We start from the raw sequence: 17,046 nt of genomic DNA on the forward strand, positions 1-17,046 counted from the left end.
CAGTTTTTTTATTTCTATACTCATATCAAGACAAAATAACCTCTAACCCTCTTCTTTTTCGTTTGTTTTGGCTGTTCTGATTTTTTTGTTGTTACTGCTCTTCCTGGTATCTCCCTTTGGGAAAATCTTGTTCTGGGTATTTTGCTGAATTTGTTTTACATTTTTGGTAGCAAGAACTTGGGAATCTCTGCAATCAACATGGCAATGCCAACAGAACACTAATAAAAAATCTTTGTAAAATATACTGAAATCTTAATTTTTAGACAGAATGCACTGATACTTTACCTGTGCTCCAGAAAATGTTTGGCCGTACACTGGTTAACTGTGTTAGTAATTCCTTATCTGACTGACACAGTTTAATACTGAAACTGCAGTTTTCCTTGTGCCATCAAGTGTCCAGCTTCAATGGGGTGGATTGGAGGAAGTGAATGAGATGTGCTTCCCACCATGTGCCAAGTAAGGTTTTAGGAGAGTTTTGTACACATGAACACACTCAAAATGCCCAAAGTATCTGTTTGTCTTCAGAATACATGCCATTAAGAACAACTAATCAAGACCCTCAGACTTCCTTCTGAATAAGTACATGACAAAATATGAAGTTAATAGCATAGACACTGATCTACGTGATCACCAAACTAACTGTCACCGATTTAATAACCAGGCCTAAGGAGATCTGCTTCTTACAAGGACATTTCTCAACAGAAAAGGAAGTTTATTTTCCAAGTCCAGGATGCATCCAAACAGAGAGAAAGCTTCAGTTTTGCACTGTCAAGATGGCTGTTCTTCGAAAAGCAGCTCTGGTCAAGAGGAGGTAGTAACCCTCTGGATTGCAAAGGTCCTGAAACCTGCCTTGCTTTGAGAAATACTCCCAAAGGCTAGCAATTTACAACAGGAAAGTACCTGATACAAGTCCAAAAGAATGATTCCTTTCAGACCAAATGTTGGGCCTCAAGGAAAGTCCAACACAGGGGCAATGCCACTTCAAAGACTTCAGAGTTGCTACTGAAAGTGCTGCTGATTTCCTATTTGTGATGTGACAGCTTGAAGAGTGGAAGTTCTTAATAGTATTCACTGTCCACAGAGCAGGCTACACCATTCCAGAAAACACCTTCTTCCTTGTACTGCCCCACTCCTCCATGACAGTACGGTCCAACAGTAGCAGACCAGGTCAAAGAAACTATTTCTGAACTCACTATTTCAAAGCCAAAAAGATATGGAGATCAGATTTTACTATTCTGTAAAAATTTTGCTCTGTCCTGTTGTTGTATCAGTAATTAAAAGAAAACACAAAACATATGGTGTTGTTCAGTAAAGTGTCCATTTAATAAACTCCTTAGCCATGTTTCCCACCCCCTTCCTCCCACCATAAAATTTCAATTCACACTTAAGCAGATGACATATAATTTGATGGTGTACGACAGAGGTTTTTTAATCTGCACTCTTAATACTAAGAGTATCAGGGGCTAGTATTCGACAAAATTACCCAGGTGTGCCCATGCAAAAAAAGCAGATTTTTATATACAATCACTATTTTTTCTTATAAATTTAAATATTTTACAAAAATGTATTTTCAAAATGTATAAAGTTTAGTGAATACCCCAAATGTATCTTAAAATAAAATGCTATCTGGTTCCAAAGGTTATTTCAACAAGGAAGTCTAAATTGCACCGGAGAAAAGGCACTTGTGCTGTGTGATGTCTTAAGCAAATGCATGTTAGTTTGTAATACAGTAATACAGTGTCTTCTTGAATTCATGCAGCTGTCTCTGAGCATCAAGCATCATTAAAGCAGCCAAAAGAGATCGTGAGTAAACTTGATTCCACAGTTGTAAAAACATTTTTATCGCTAAGTCGAACATACAGCATTGTGCTCCATCTTTGACTCTAAAGTCAAACACTACAGAAAAATTGCTGTCATTCAGGTGGGAATTCAAACTATGTTTCATTCTCTCATAAGTTACAAAAAGTATGCCATTTAATTATTAAACTAAACCGCCACTGAACAGCTCAGTGTTCAAATAGTTTGTGCCAATGAAAGTCTGTATTTATAAACAAGCTAGGGGCGAGTTATTCAAGGAGCAGTGCATTGTATTTTCAATTTCCACTTCACTGTTGAGATAAAAGTGCAGTCCTGTTTGCCTTCATCTTCTCCAGCCTTTTCATTAAATGGTTGTTGGTCATCTCCATCTCTTCTATCTTGTCCAATGCTGTTCGTAACTATAAAATGAAAACAGAATTATGATCGTTTATTTGGACCTTCTGCTCTTCTCAAGCTTTGCAAGAGGAAATTATACCAGGAATACAAGCATTATATGCTTTATAAGAGTGCCACAAAAGTTAAGACAACACTTTCATTACTCACTCAGATGAACCCAAATTAAACTGTTTAAAATAATTATGAAGCAATTCAAATACGTATTCATACCAAAACAGCTAGGTGCTTGCAACTTCCTGTGACATTAAAGTGATTTATCTAGAAAAAGGCAAAGTCCTCGCCACCATTGTTACATGCATGTAGATACATATTCCCATGAGTAGCAGGCATCATTCTAGTCATGCAGCAGCTCTTATGCAAATATGATCAACAGCTCAGTTAAATACAGCTCCTTCCCAGCATCTTGTGAGGTGCATGCTGGAAAATTCCCAGGCTGTCACTTGGCATAGGGACTGTTCATCTCCCCAGTAATTTTTGGAGAAGGATTACTTTAAAATAGTACAACCTGTAACTAAGATTAAAAAAAAACCCAAAAAACCCCAAAACAAAAAAAACCAACCAAACAAAAAAAAAAAAAAATCCCCCATCCCCAAAACAAAACCAAACCACCACCACCACCAAAAAAGAACCCCCCAAAAAAGCCCCAAAGCTTGGAGGCAAAAGACAGAGCAGTTCAAGACTGAAAGGAACATGAAGCTGAAAAGGAAATCAAGTCAGATACCTCTCGCTGAAGCTTCCTCTTTTCAGCTTTGAGTTCATCTTCTACTTTTTCTGCATTTTCTGCTGCATTTCTGTACCTTGCAACCTGCCCCTCAAGTCGCCCAATCTGCAAACCCAAACATGACAAAAGGAATGATTAGTCAGGTGGAGCTCACCTGCCACCAGCTGGTCGTCCCACGACACAGCTGAGAAGATGCAGAAGGCTGAAGAACTAAGCAGAGAAAGAAGAGTTGGAAAAAGAAAGAACAAGAATTGTGAAATACATGGGATTAAAAGCAAAAGTTGAAAAACAAAAAAGGGAAACAGAAGGAGAGTGTTAACTGTTATCAGGAAATGATGAAAGAGGTCTTAAGCCCAAGCACAGAATTCAGCAGTAAGGAGAGGGTTTGAGAGCTCCCTGCTACCCCCCAAATTCAGATGACAGGCTAATAGCCTGAATCTGTGCAAAAGAGAAAAGCTATGCATTTCTGATTCAAATTATAATCCTTTATGTGATTTACAGGTAATCTGATGAGATGCTGAACTATTATACCATGTTATTGACTTAGAGTCATGAAATGTGGAAGAGATATCTATAAAAGCAAACTTGACTTTCTGAGAGAAAATTATGTACCTTCCACAGTATTTACAAATTTCTCACAAGTAATTAAGTTACATAAACTGATTTTCTTGAACTAGTAGCTTCAGTTCCTCTTTATATTCTGTCTTACTTTAGCATTTTAGGAAATTAACTCTAGATTATTTTATTTTATTGTTAGACTTTGCGCAGGTATTGAATTGCAGAAAATATGAAAAAATGTAGTGCCATTCTGTGCAAACTAAAGACCAAAGAGCAAATCAAATGATGATGTTTTCATAGTTTTGGTTGAAAAAAAGTGTTGTCTAAATGTGCAGAGCAAGCATAATGACAACAAATACGAAGAAAGATGCACTTACATTTTGTTCCAAAGTAGTTATATCTTGTTCAGCTTTCGAAAGCTTAAATCTGTATTCACTAATTTGTCTGTTGGCATCTCCTAGACAAAAATTGACATGAATGTGTTAGTCAAAGCAGCTCTCTAAACTAGCAGTTTCCCTTTTAATTCATTAAAAAGGCCGTTTTACAGAGAAGTCTGTATACAGGATTACAAAGAGGTAGATGTTCTTTATGAAATCTTTGAAAGTATGGAAAGAAAACAATTTTCCCGTTAGAGAACACAGCCATTGTCTCTGGAAACAGTGTGCATTAAATCTCAGATGTACAATGAGATTAACAACTTTTAAAACACATATTCAGATCAGCAAACTCATTCCTCAAAAAGAGAATCAACACAACAACCAACACACACTGCAAAACGGCTCAGACCACAATAGACAAAAGAGCAGCTTTCAGCTTAGACATCTCTAATACTATTTAACTAAGGAGCACAAGGCTTGAACCTGACTGACAAACTCCAAGGAGCTCTGCAAATTATTTGGGTGCTACATTTGAGCCCTCACACTGCCAGTGCTTGGTTCTTACTCACTGACAGAAGCATATAAAATGACAGGCTGACAAACAAGTGAAGTTTTAAGCTGAAGAAACAGCTTGCTTGAAGTGGAAAGCAGCCTAGTACTTCTATGAAGCAACACTGAATAGTGTTAAATAAATTTTCACGTTTCTATGTTAAGTTTCTGTATCTAAGATTCAACAAAATTTCAAAAAACACCAAGAAGAATGCATTTTTAAAATCTCAGCTGAAATTTTATTGTCTAAAAATTGAAATCATTCAAGTAGTGGCACCTAGTCTAGGCAAGGTTATCAACTGCAAAATAACTTCCCAGAATATTGTTATTTACCATTGAAAAAGGCAGACTTTCAAGCTATTCTGCAGTGAGAAACTCCTTGTGAGGAGCTCAACAATATATTCGTTCACAATACTACTACTGCACAACAAAGGCAGTTGGAAGAGCCTGCTCTCAACAGGAACCATATACCTACTTTGCATTTCAATTAGCTGCAAGTCAGAACCGTTCTCTAAGCCTGTGATATCTGGATTCAGGCCACCACTTTTAGAGTATTTCTGTCGTTCTTCTTCCAACTGCATCTTCAGTTTTCTAACCTGAAAAAGGAAATGATGGGTAGTGAAAAAGAGATTCCCACAAGTGCAGTAGTTTTATATCTGGCAACCAGTTCAATGGCAAAAAGGCAAAGCAGCCCTGAGGCTGAGAAGGTTCTGTAAACCAAGAGTAACAGAGCTATGCAGGGGAGACAGAGAACCCAGTCCCTGAGGCCTGTGGCTGCAGCACCCCACTCCCATCACTCTCTGAGTACCCCACACAACCTGAACCCACCAGCTTGGTCAGTGCTGCAGTGATGTCTGCAGAGTACAGGGGCACCCAGTAACTCCAACAGAGCTCACTTTTCAGAGGAGGAGATGGCATTAAACCCTATTTATGCATTTTTTCTACTGCATACCTTTTTCACTCTAAACATGCGTGAAGGTATTGAGCAACATCCTGAGGAGTTTACAGAGAGCAAAATCCACAGCTTTTCTGGGGGGTCCTCTCTCATATTCTACCTGGAACCAATGGTCCTGGGCAAGTCTTTGGTGCACATTAGTCTTAAACAGCTCCAATTCATGCTACAGCAGCTGTCTCACATTTTTTTCCAGTAGTCATGGAACAGGGATTTCTCAGCTATGTCCTCTGTGTATGGAGTTTATGAAAGAAGTGGGAGCTACTTTGTTGACACTGTTATAAAAATATTGCCCTACAGATTAGCAGGATGAGAGTTAAACTTGCAAAACTCCCACTCATAATAGAAATCAAATATATGACTGGTGATTTTTACAATTATATAATGCTAAATATGCACATATGTATTTATATACTTATATTTAATGCCAATATTATTGGCATTCCAAACCAAGGATCTATACTATAATTAAGGTACATTCCCAGCAAAAAACCAAATGCTGACAACACCACTTTAAGTCTGCAATGTCTTCAATCAGAAGCACAAAAACTATGGTATTCTTAACAGTTGCTCTATGGCTCTATGTTTTCTTGAGTCCTCTCTTCTCAATACTGAACTGTATGAAAATACAACTACTTTGACAATATTAATTTTCTCTTTGAGTAACTGATGATGAAATAGTATGACTTATCAATTTAGAAGAAAGTGTCACTTGAGCTTATGACAATGTAATTTTACTGACATTACTATTTCTGCAGAAGACAAAATAAAAGAGCTTCAAGTGCATGCACTAATAATAGAGAGAGCAGCAAGTTAGATTTCAGCTAAGCAGTTAGTGAAATGAGGTTTCTTTACAAACGAAGATCACAGACACATGGACAAAGACACTAGCAAGATGAGCTGAAAATTCCTGGCCACCAGTGAGGTAAGAAGTTGAGGATCTTATTTTGCTTTAGCGCTTACGTATTTAATTAAGCACCTTCAGTGCTTAATATTTGCTAATATATTAATACTCTGCAAAAGGATACACAGATGCCTATTTCTGAAATGAACAGCTTATTTTACCTGGGACAACAACTCCTCCTTTTCTCCAGCCAGTTTTTGTAGCCTGATATCTAAAACCAAAGAACCCAATTAGAAATCAGAGAAAACTGTAACTAAGAACATGTTTTTCATAATTTTTTGTTGAATTGCAGAGAAAATGCTGTTCAAACAAAGCTAATAGCACTTGGACATGACACTTTATCTCACTAATAACACACCAACCTTCAGTTAACAGCAGAAAAATAAGGGAAAAATATTTCATTCTCACTGTTTATTAACATAACAATTCTAAAAGCAAGACATCCGAGTTTAGCAAATCTTCAACGTACATTAACAACTGAGAATTTTTTTCTTTTTAATACTAAAACATAGTTTTATCCCAATATCTAGAACAGTCATTCCAACAAAAGTGTCTTCTGATTGTATATTCTTTTACCTGTCTTATTCAAAGATTGCTGTCCCTTCAGGGAAGCCACTAAGCTTCCCTATAGGTTTAGAAAGTTTATAAAATGTGTTCTCAAACCACAAAGGAAGTACCAGGGGAAAGGACCCACGGGAATGTGGCAATATCTCTGATTAGCCAGAAGATCAGTAACAGCTACAAAACAGTGTCAAGCGACACTGTACTAAGATTGGAGCAGTTCCCTTAGAGCTTAGTGACATTCATATTTCCCTCTGAGGGAGCCACAGTAGAAATATATAGAGTCTAGATTTTTGTCAAGACAAAAATACGTAACTGTTATATATTCTGTACAAATATAATCCAAGTACATAGAGATGTTTCATTACATGCAAACAGAGTTTTACAGGTCATTGACTATGCATACGATAACTTGTTCAACTTAAGGATAAAAGCAAATTAAAGTAACTCCCCTCCGCCCCAATTTGTATCTTTCTGTGGTCTTACACATACTTCTAAGGAATTACTGTCATGAAACACAAATGACAACAGACAAATCTAAAAGACTACACTTTTAGGCAACATGTTTTCTGACAGTAATAAAGCAGAAACTGGACCAAGAGAACTATCAGTTTCAAACATCCACATATTGTTATTTTTTCTTGCTCGAAAGATACATCTGTCTTTCCACTCACTGTAAACACAAAAATTAAAATAAATTACAATCTTGAAAGTTGCATAAGTATTCCAGAAGCATCACAGGTACATCATTCTGCAGCTGTAAATCACACAGGAGGGAAATGAAGACTTCAAACACTCTACGAAGTATGTTAGGATATTTTTACCTAGTGGTCCTTCTCCTGCAGATTCCAAGACTTGAGCAGCTTCCTTTGATACAACTGTTATTGCACCAACCACTGGTTCGTGGTTTACGTCACCATTTGGTGTGCCATCTGGAATTATAACTAATCCATGTTTCTAAAAATGCAAAAGAAGAAAAAACTACTCATACAAGAGAAATGCTAAAATACAAATCAACAGATTTATACCCTAAGGTCAGGGTTTCAGAATGCACAGGAATAGTTACCATTCTTCCTCTTTTTCACTGACCTTGATTTCACACCCCATTCCTGAATTTCTGTTACTGTAAAGCAACTACTACCAACATACCTCTCCTCTCTTCATTGTTTCCTTCAGGTCAGCCAACTCCTCTCTGAGCTCATCTCGCTCATTCTTAATGCAGTCAAAGTAATTTTTCTGTCTTTCTAGGGCCTGGGTTCAGGCAGATAGCAAGAAAAAGAATGGCACAGAGAAAAAGCGTATGACAGATAGCAGAGAGATTTTTCCACAAGTAAATACAAAGAGCTCAATAAAAGAAATTAAAAAGGGTATTTAACATACATCAGCATACACCTCTGATAACTGCCTTCTACCAGGTGCATATCTAGCCTCATGTTGCATTTGTCATGACTTTTTCTTTTCAGGCAAGTCTTAGTAGATTCTCTAATAGAGTTTTATTTAGTGAGTTCTATTTTTGGTAAATCTTGATAAACTCAAATAAATACCAAAAAAATAAGTGATTTGTCTTGCTACAAGAACTTTGTGGCCAGAAATAAAATTTTCTAAAACTCAACTAGCAAAGATCCTAAAACATTCCATCTCTTGAACTTATTTCTTTACCTTTTATAGAGTACAGAAGTAGAAGTTCTACTTCATAAGAGACCTTGGATGCATCCACTTACAAATACTAGTTTATTCACTAGTTGCTTGAATGTTACAGACACCATTTACCAAAACCAAAGCAATCAGTTTTGGGGGGGGGAAGCACTAGTAGCACTATTTGAGCACAAAAAAGTACTGCAGCTAATAGCACAATATGGTCATAAATGGGTTTGCCTACCTATGCTGGAGCTGTGCTACCTGGCAGTTAATGGGACACTTTCACTTGACTGAGAAGCATCACAGCACCAATTCAAATTCAATACTGCAGGCATTACAAACAATCGTCACCATGCAGCAACTACAAAAGTATATACACATTTTGCCAAGAAAAATATCCAATTAAACCTTATGTTAAGCATGAGTGTTTAGGAATGGACAGATACAAGATAAAAAATGAAGTTGTAGACCTTTGTCCTGTAATTGCCCCACATAAGTGCAATATGCTGAATTTCAATAATCATCTAGAATCTGTACACTAGAGCAATGTTTTAATGCATTACTCAATTTCAACAGAAAATTTTAACAAGTGCTGCTGCACTTGATTGATTAGCATATAAATGTAACTTTCAAAATAAAGGCAATTCAATACATGTGAAAGCCTTAGGTGTCACATCTTACTTTAAGAAGTCTTAAGATGTCCTTTTATTTCCTAACCCACACTAGATCTCTAGCTACATTGTAAATAGCACGAAGAACTTTAATCATTGCATCATTCTGTGTTCCACTTAAAAGTTTCATACACCTTTGTCATTTTTGAAGAATAGTGGCAGAGACAGAGGGGGAGGTAAACTCACCCACTGGAGACAATGGACACAGTGGTCCAGAATCACACTGCAGACACAGAACATGTGTGCTTGACAGTGTCCTGTGATGACAATGACCTTCCCTAAACATCTTTTCTGTCCTCACACTTAATGCACAAAAGTTGGAAATAAGAAAATTCTGATGGGGAAGGAAGTGAAACTGATGTAACCATTTATCTCTACCCACAGAAATCTTAATCATCATTATTCGATGTTGGAAAGCTTTAGTAAAAATTCAAGTGTTTGTATGCTCAAGAATTAATATAGCATGACAGGGATTTTATATGAAATCTACTTCTGCAATTCTGCTATTGGGGCAGGGGATAGTAATGAGGACAACTAAGCTCTGCGGGCATGTTTTAACATACTAGTATGAGTAAAAGCTGATCATTTGGCAGAAAGGAGATTTGTCTGGGGCCCTATTTTCTAAATACTCCAAAAGCCTTCACAAAATCTATACCAAACTCCAAGTTGTCATTACTGATTTCAAATTGGCAATGTATGCACAACTTGGAGCCACCAAATGGTAAGATAACTGCATATTTCAGAAATATAACCTGAAGCTCTAGTTCAAAATGGATCTAATTTAGGATCAAATACAGCTGCAAATTTCAATCACTGTAGAAACAGGACAACCTCAAAAGGCAGGAGTAAAACAAACTCATGCCATCTTTGACCTGTCTGCCTATCTTGCTTTCTCTGGGCAGCAAGTCTTGCACACATTGTAAAAGTAGGTTACAATTCTAGTTACAAACTACATTGTGAAGCTTCTCAGAGACTTCTAAAGCTGGAATAGAGCAAAGACCATTAAAGCTGCTCAGTAGTAGTGCTCAAAAACAGTCAAGAAAAGTATGTGAATGTTTTTAGACATGAGAAAGAAAAGAGCAGGATTTTTGCATTTCAATAACTAAGAGCTTTCAATTCTGAGACAGTAAAAACCTCCAAACTTAACTAAAAAAATACCCAGTTGTGGTGTTTATAAGAACACCGAAACTGGCAGGATGATTTTGGCTAAAGGAAAACATATCCTTCTTGTCATTTTGGCTAGTAGCTACATTTTGAACATCAGATATGTTCTGCACTAACTCAGACAGTGCATTTGAAAGAGCACAAAAATATTCCACAAATTGAGACAGTCCAGAACATATACATGAGAAATTAGTCTGGAAAGAGTACGGCAAATTACAGATAAAAAAGGTTTCAGAAAACTGGTCAAAAAAGATTAAGAACGTTGAAATATTTTTTTAGGATGTAAGAGAAGATCACAATATACATTGCATGATTGAAACATGAAATAAATATGAGACAATATAGCAGGGCAATTTTGAACTGGCCATCAGTTAAAAGATAACTTTTCAAAGTGACTTGAACTCCAGCAAATAAGACAATTTGCAAAGAAATCTGCATATGTTGTATACATGGTGTCAAATTCAGTTAGAGAGAAATGACCCTAGAGTTGCTAAGAGGCAGACAATTCCTTTCTAAAAACTTTCCAATTAACTCCCTATCACCACGAGGCAATCTACTTATGGTCCAGAACTGCCGTAAGTTCCAGCGATGTAGTCATCACTGAAGATCAGGCTGAGTCAGACAGTCCTACCACTTCTGTGCTACCCAGAAGCAAAGGTGACAAAGCTGCTTGACCTACATGAACTGCTTAGAGTATCAGCACACTTCTTCCTGTACCACCTTCTTTCTCATACAGGAATCCTACAGATGCTCCTCAGGTCTCACACAGCCACAGCTGGTTCTATTCCAACTCTCAATTCCCATAGTTGGCACCTATTGCTATTGTATTTTGTGTGTGACATCACAAAAACAGCTTGGTTCAGCACTGAATCCAAGCTATCCAGGTCTTGGAAGGATCAGAAGAGCAATACAGGAATGTGCAAGTTGGCCACAGCAGTCAATTTGAGACCATATTTTTTGAGCACTAGGCATTGTCATCAAATCTTTGGTAAAAAAATTTATAAAATTGTATGCGTAACAGTCTGTATCATCGGTTTAATTCGCATTTTTCATCTTTATGCAAGTAGAGATGAAGTGTAGCTCATTTTCTAAAGAACAGAAATACTGCAATACATTTCATGCATTTGTATTGGGAGTGGCCTTCATTCATTTTGGAGTACACAGCATTCCTTGGGCTGCAGGGGGCATCCATCTATTTCTAAGTTAAAAAAATACTTCCCCCCCCATATTTGATTCATACCCCTATTTTTTTATCTTTCCAATTAATTGTCTCCTGGAGATCAAACACCTCTTTGGTTATGGAGTCTAAATTCTCCTGCATACGTTGATTCTCCTGCAGTAAATAGGATGAGGGAAGAATAAAAGGAAAGAGAAGTAAGGAAATGGAAAAACACCCCAAACACTGAAACAGATAAAGGAAATTAAGTAATAAAAGTCAACCAAAGAGATTATGAGCATGAGGTTGGAAGAAACAGCATGCAGCTTAATGCAATGTATTTCTTACGCATTCACGCAAGAAAATGGCAAATAATTTTATTTGATGTTCATGGGAGAATTTAAAGGAGCTAGAGCTAATTTTCTTTAGTAACAGTTCCCACATCAGTCTGAGGGTAACATCCTTTCTGTAGAAAAATAGTTATGCTGGTTTAATTTCCCATGCCTTGAAGTTAACCTTTGGAAGTGAACAGTAGTATCAACAAGTGGTTTTGAAGTTTTACAAAATAAAAAAATCTACTTGAAAGTATAAAGAAGAAAGTTTGAATCCAGCAGTCAGGAAGCAAAATACAGCTGCTGACTGCTTTCTGATACAGTATGAATACATATCAAACATTGTCCTGGTTTTTTTTTTAGCTGACTAACACTGCATTTTGCTGCTTGCTCTGCAAACATAACTAAAATTCTTAGATATGAAGATGGCAGAAGAACTTTTAGGGCTAGAGAATTGTTTTCCACTCTCACAGCGAACGAACTTGTTTTTACATCTGGGAATGGAAGACAATGTCTTTTTGCAGAAAGCTACATTGCTTCAGCCAGATTTTCTGTTAGTGTTAAGAGACGAAGAAAATAGTCAAGTAACTGGCAAATGTGGGTCAAATCTTTGAAGGGACTGGATGCATTTGTGAATATTCGACACATGCCTCATTCTACCAAAACATACAGTCCAGACCAATCTATTGTATATTCTTGATTCATGTATTTAAAACTCACCAAAACACAACATAAACCCAAACAAGAATTAAAGAAGAAAGCATAAAGTTGGGGGTTTTTAATTCTCAGTGAAGTCAAAGATAACCTAGAGCAAGCAACAGAGCTACAACAATAATTTTCTTATGTTGTTTTGCTTGTCAGCATTTATCTGACACAAAATGCTAGCACTTAGTCTAAATCTCATTCCTTTTCTTCTGCTAGTAAGTCATATCAACTCCAGTTGATGAAATGTATTACTTCCAGAACAGAACTGGGACTTTTCAGAAGTCATTTGGAGTTACTGTACTACTACCACCTAGAGAGCACAAGAATATCGTAAGGAAATATAAAGGATCAGTGGGATCAATGGAAATGGACACCCACATACTGTTGACAATATATGTATTTTTTTGTGGACCATTTCAAAATGAAGACTGATAATTTAGGGTTGACAGGTAAGCAAACAAGCATTCACTGCTGCAAACTTCGATAGTTCATGCTCACAAATATATGAAATAACTGAAATGGAAACTTTTGGAAAAGGCAAAGAATAACATTCGGTATGTCGTTCTCATATATGTTCTCATATATGAGAACTTAGAGACATGGAAAAGATTTTGGCTATACAAACTTTAGTTCTGCCTTCACAAGAAAGAAAAGGTACAAGAAACATTAACAAGAGAACCACAATTCTCACAAGAATTAAAGATTTTACAAGATGCAACGCATTTGAAAACCTTGCAGAGACATTTTCAGCTTAATAAATTTAGAGAAATCAGGAGCTTAAATTCTACCCACTAAAAGAAGATAAATTCTTTTTTAAAAATGCAAGATAACATTTAACCTCATTTTGTGTATGATGACTGGTCTCATCCAAATCTTACACTGTATTTATTTGCACAAGTTTTATTACACACTATCTCATATAAACATACCTCTATCAGTTCATCTCTTTGTCGAAGGCCCTCTTTAAGTTCATTCAGCTTATGTTGCAGAATACTGCAGGTGTGTTTCTGTCTTTCCAATTCCTATATTAAATAAATCAATTATTTATATTTGAGTTTGTTTTCTATACAAAGTTTGAAATTTATTTATATCACTAAACATTATCTAAGAAATTACTTCAACGGTTTGAGAAATTCTACCTAGCAAGTGGTTAAAAAAAAAAAAAAAAACTTAAAAAACCAAACCAAACCAAACCAACAAACAAAAACAAAAAAAAAAATGTCACTGAATCAGTGTTTTAGGTATGTTCTCCAGATACTTATCACATGGAAAACTTTATTTAATAAAACATAGAGAGAGAAAGATGCCATTAAGGCTTAAGCGCAGCATTAGCAAGCAAAGCTAATCTGAAAGCTTTCTGCTGTTCTCACTAAGCAGTCCAGACTTCCATGGTTTATAATTGGGAAAAAATCCATACCTTTGATTTCTCATCATTCTCCCTATAGAACTCTGCTATCTGTTCTTCTTTCTCCTCAATAACATCCTTTAAAGTATCCACTTGGTAAACCAAGTTGTTTTTCTCATTGTCTAGTTGAGCATTGGAAACCATAGCTTTCTTGTACTTCTCTTCAACTTCAGCTAGCGAATCCTATAGGTAGCAGAAAGGTTTACATTAGTCTAACTTTTTAATGCATCATTAGAATGTTAAAAGATCACCATAACATTGAAGAATGATACCTGTTATACAGTAAAATTTCATAACCATTTTTGTTTCTGAATTATGTTCATGTATTACCTTTAGAGATACCAGGTCACAGTTCAATTTCATTATTCAAGTTAACTTTTCATTGCATGGTATGACCTATCATTACAAAGCATGAAAAAGACAGGACAATATTCCAATTGCATTTTCTACTCTACCACCTCCACAACTTAACTCACAGTGATGCACTAGCAGGAACACAGCTTTATTCCATTTTCAGAGCATGCATAAGAAAACACTTCAGAATGAGTCAAGAAAAATCTAATAAAGTGAACTCAGACAATTAAATCGCTACAAGAAATCACAAAAATATCTCCAAGTATAGCTTCATCTTAATGCTCATTATGTAAGCAGTGCTCTATTACCTTAGATTTAAAGTTTTTAAGATAGCAACATTTTTTCTTTTCAGTAATAAGGATTCTCTGTTTAAGCAGATATTTTGTCTTCATATTTCTCACTAAGGTTTTTTAAAAAAAGGCACAAAGATTAGCATGCTTGATTCTCTACCTGAAGGTGCAGATATGCCTTGCTATATACCCTCTTACACAATTCTCTCCCATTTACCATTATAGCCTATCTTTAATTATCCTATTATTTCTTTCTCAGTACTGTAACAAATGGCAACCATTTGCATACTTAGAACAAGTATCAGTTCAGGCACTTTTAAACCTGCAATTATTTCAATATGCATCATTTTAAAAATATTAAAATTGATTTTTATAGAGTCCTAATTTGGAATTTCTGCTCTTACAATGCCACTTTTGTCTGTTGCATATTTGCCTTAGAAAGGAGTCTGCCCTGTGTTCTCTATAGCCTCCTATCAGGCAGCTGAAAACAACAAAAGATACTGCCAACAACCCCTCCAAGAATTACCAAAGCCTATTGTCTCGCCCTATTACTGTATCTTCCAGGAGTTACAGAGAAGACTAGGTTGGGACTGAAAAGACTGGATTAAAATGTCATTAATCAATAATTTAATGGGGGGCAAAATCTGCAGTTGCAGAAGAGGAATAGACTGAAGGCTGACAATTGCTTCTGAGAGAGAAACTAAGCTATGCCTGAGTTTCTGATGGGCTAAAAACCCTCAAACATTGCAAAGACTTCTTTGGAACTGTTTCTTCTTTTTGAGGTAAGTATTACACACATTCCCTGTGATTCAAGAATTTCACTCAGAAGTCTTTCAGTTTGATGAAAAATAATATGGATTTGAAATAATTTCTGAAACCCCTGAAGGAGGCAGTGGGATATCTAAGGATGAAGCAGTGGGAACAGGCTGGAAAGAAAATAGGTAAGGCTCTCCATATAACATGAAGCTATGACAAAATACCACCCACGATTCTATCAGTAAAGTCATACGGCTATAGAAATTAGCCTGCTTGGCTAGAACAAGATGATTAAAACAAACAGACAAAGAGAGTGCTCTGCTAACAGCATAAAGGAAAAGTTTTGAGGAAAGAAAAAGGATTCCTTTCCAGTTATGCAAAAGAACATAGAAAGAACCAACAAAACTGAATCAAATTGAGACATGAAAAGATTTGAAGACCTAACTAAATCAGAACTATCCAGATCAATTTATTCTGCTGACACCCAGCATATTTGTAGCCAGGAAATGTCCACACTTTAAGGAGCATGACGGATGGGCAACCAGAGAGATTGGAATGTAGCGTGATTACAAATCCCTGTTCCTCAACCACTGAAAAAAACCCAAACCACCTCACTTAAAAGTAGCATAAATGCAGGTACCCTACTAACTCTAACATACACAAGACAAAACTGATAAAGCACAAGTTGAGAAAAAGGCAACGCCTTCCTAATTTAAAAGAAGGGTTCAAAAAGTAAAATCTCCATGGAATGCAAATTAACTTAGGAACATATGATACGGTATTAGCAACAGCATAAAAAGCAATTCAACTCTGAGCACCAAGCACAGATGAAGATCTTACTGTCTACTGCACACCTGTGCTCTTTGATAGCTGCAATGGATTACAATAAATAATAATGCATTAGCACTGATTCAGAACAGTAGTCACGAGATGCTGGCAAACATGCAAAAGCATAAGAGTTAGATCCATTCTGAAAATATGAAGCAATCTCACATTTCGTTCAATCATGTTTAATAATCTTAGAATCTACTGATCTTTGGAGTCTTTTGAATACTCATATGGCAATATGATTTGAAAAAAATCCGTATTTCATCTGCGGATACGACTATCAGATTCAAAGTTACTTACAGTCTAAAGATGCAATCATTTTTACTACACTGAACAGCTCAAATTGCGTATTTTCTTTTTACTAGACCAACTAATACGTTATTCAATCAAGGAAATTCAGAACAGCTGTTAAAATACATCACTGTTACAGGCTCTAGCGCAAGAAGTATTCATTAAATTCAGTCTCTATATGGATATAAAACAAATATGGAAAGATCACTTTACTTTTACACAAAACAATTCACAATTAGGTATCAGGAAAGAGAATAGAATAAATATCCTGAAAAGATTTGTAAGCCACATCATTTGCTGTATTTAGTTTCCCTTCCACACACAAGAAATGAAAATACTCATACTTTAAATTAACTGCACTGTTTATTGTGCAAAACTGTACAAAAGGAAAACATATACACTGGTTTAAACCAGTCAAAATACAGACTAATCACATGTGAAGACCTAGTGCAGGTAGCTCAGTGTGCAGCTGCAGTGCAGTGCAAGCTGCACATTGTGCCCTGGGTGGTGGCTGGAGCCCCTGGCAACAAGTTGTGGCCTGATGCCTACCCTTTGCATGACAGAGGGTACAGAGACTGGTGCACCAGCTGGATGACCAGACACTCTGAGACACAGAAGGA

The 17,046-nt window shown here is 36.4% G+C and overlaps 1 protein-coding gene across 1 annotated transcript in view; it reads right to left on the reverse strand.

Moving 5' to 3' along the window:
* Positions 1–1,305: 1,305 nt before the first annotated feature.
* LRRFIP2 (leucine rich repeat (in FLII) interacting protein 2) overlaps positions 1,306–17,046 on the reverse strand; it is a gene marked incomplete at its 5' end in the record, with an annotated part of 35,875 nt that continues 20,134 nt past the window's right edge. Inside the window, 10 exons of the mRNA XM_009078253.1 lie at positions 1,306–2,216; positions 2,936–3,040; positions 3,871–3,950; positions 4,895–5,015; positions 6,437–6,486; positions 7,661–7,793; positions 7,986–8,087; positions 11,550–11,642; positions 13,432–13,524; positions 13,920–14,090. Of these exons, the coding sequence (XP_009076501.1) occupies positions 2,106–2,216; positions 2,936–3,040; positions 3,871–3,950; positions 4,895–5,015; positions 6,437–6,486; positions 7,661–7,793; positions 7,986–8,087; positions 11,550–11,642; positions 13,432–13,524; positions 13,920–14,090 (1,059 nt within the window). The remainder of the gene's footprint in view (positions 2,217–2,935; positions 3,041–3,870; positions 3,951–4,894; positions 5,016–6,436; positions 6,487–7,660; positions 7,794–7,985; positions 8,088–11,549; positions 11,643–13,431; positions 13,525–13,919; positions 14,091–17,046) is intronic.

The sequence above is a fragment of the Acanthisitta chloris genome, unplaced genomic scaffold, assembly GCF_000695815.1.
Source record: "Acanthisitta chloris isolate BGI_N310 unplaced genomic scaffold, ASM69581v1 scaffold3027, whole genome shotgun sequence".
Classification (NCBI taxonomy): Eukaryota; Metazoa; Chordata; class Aves; order Passeriformes; family Acanthisittidae; genus Acanthisitta; species Acanthisitta chloris.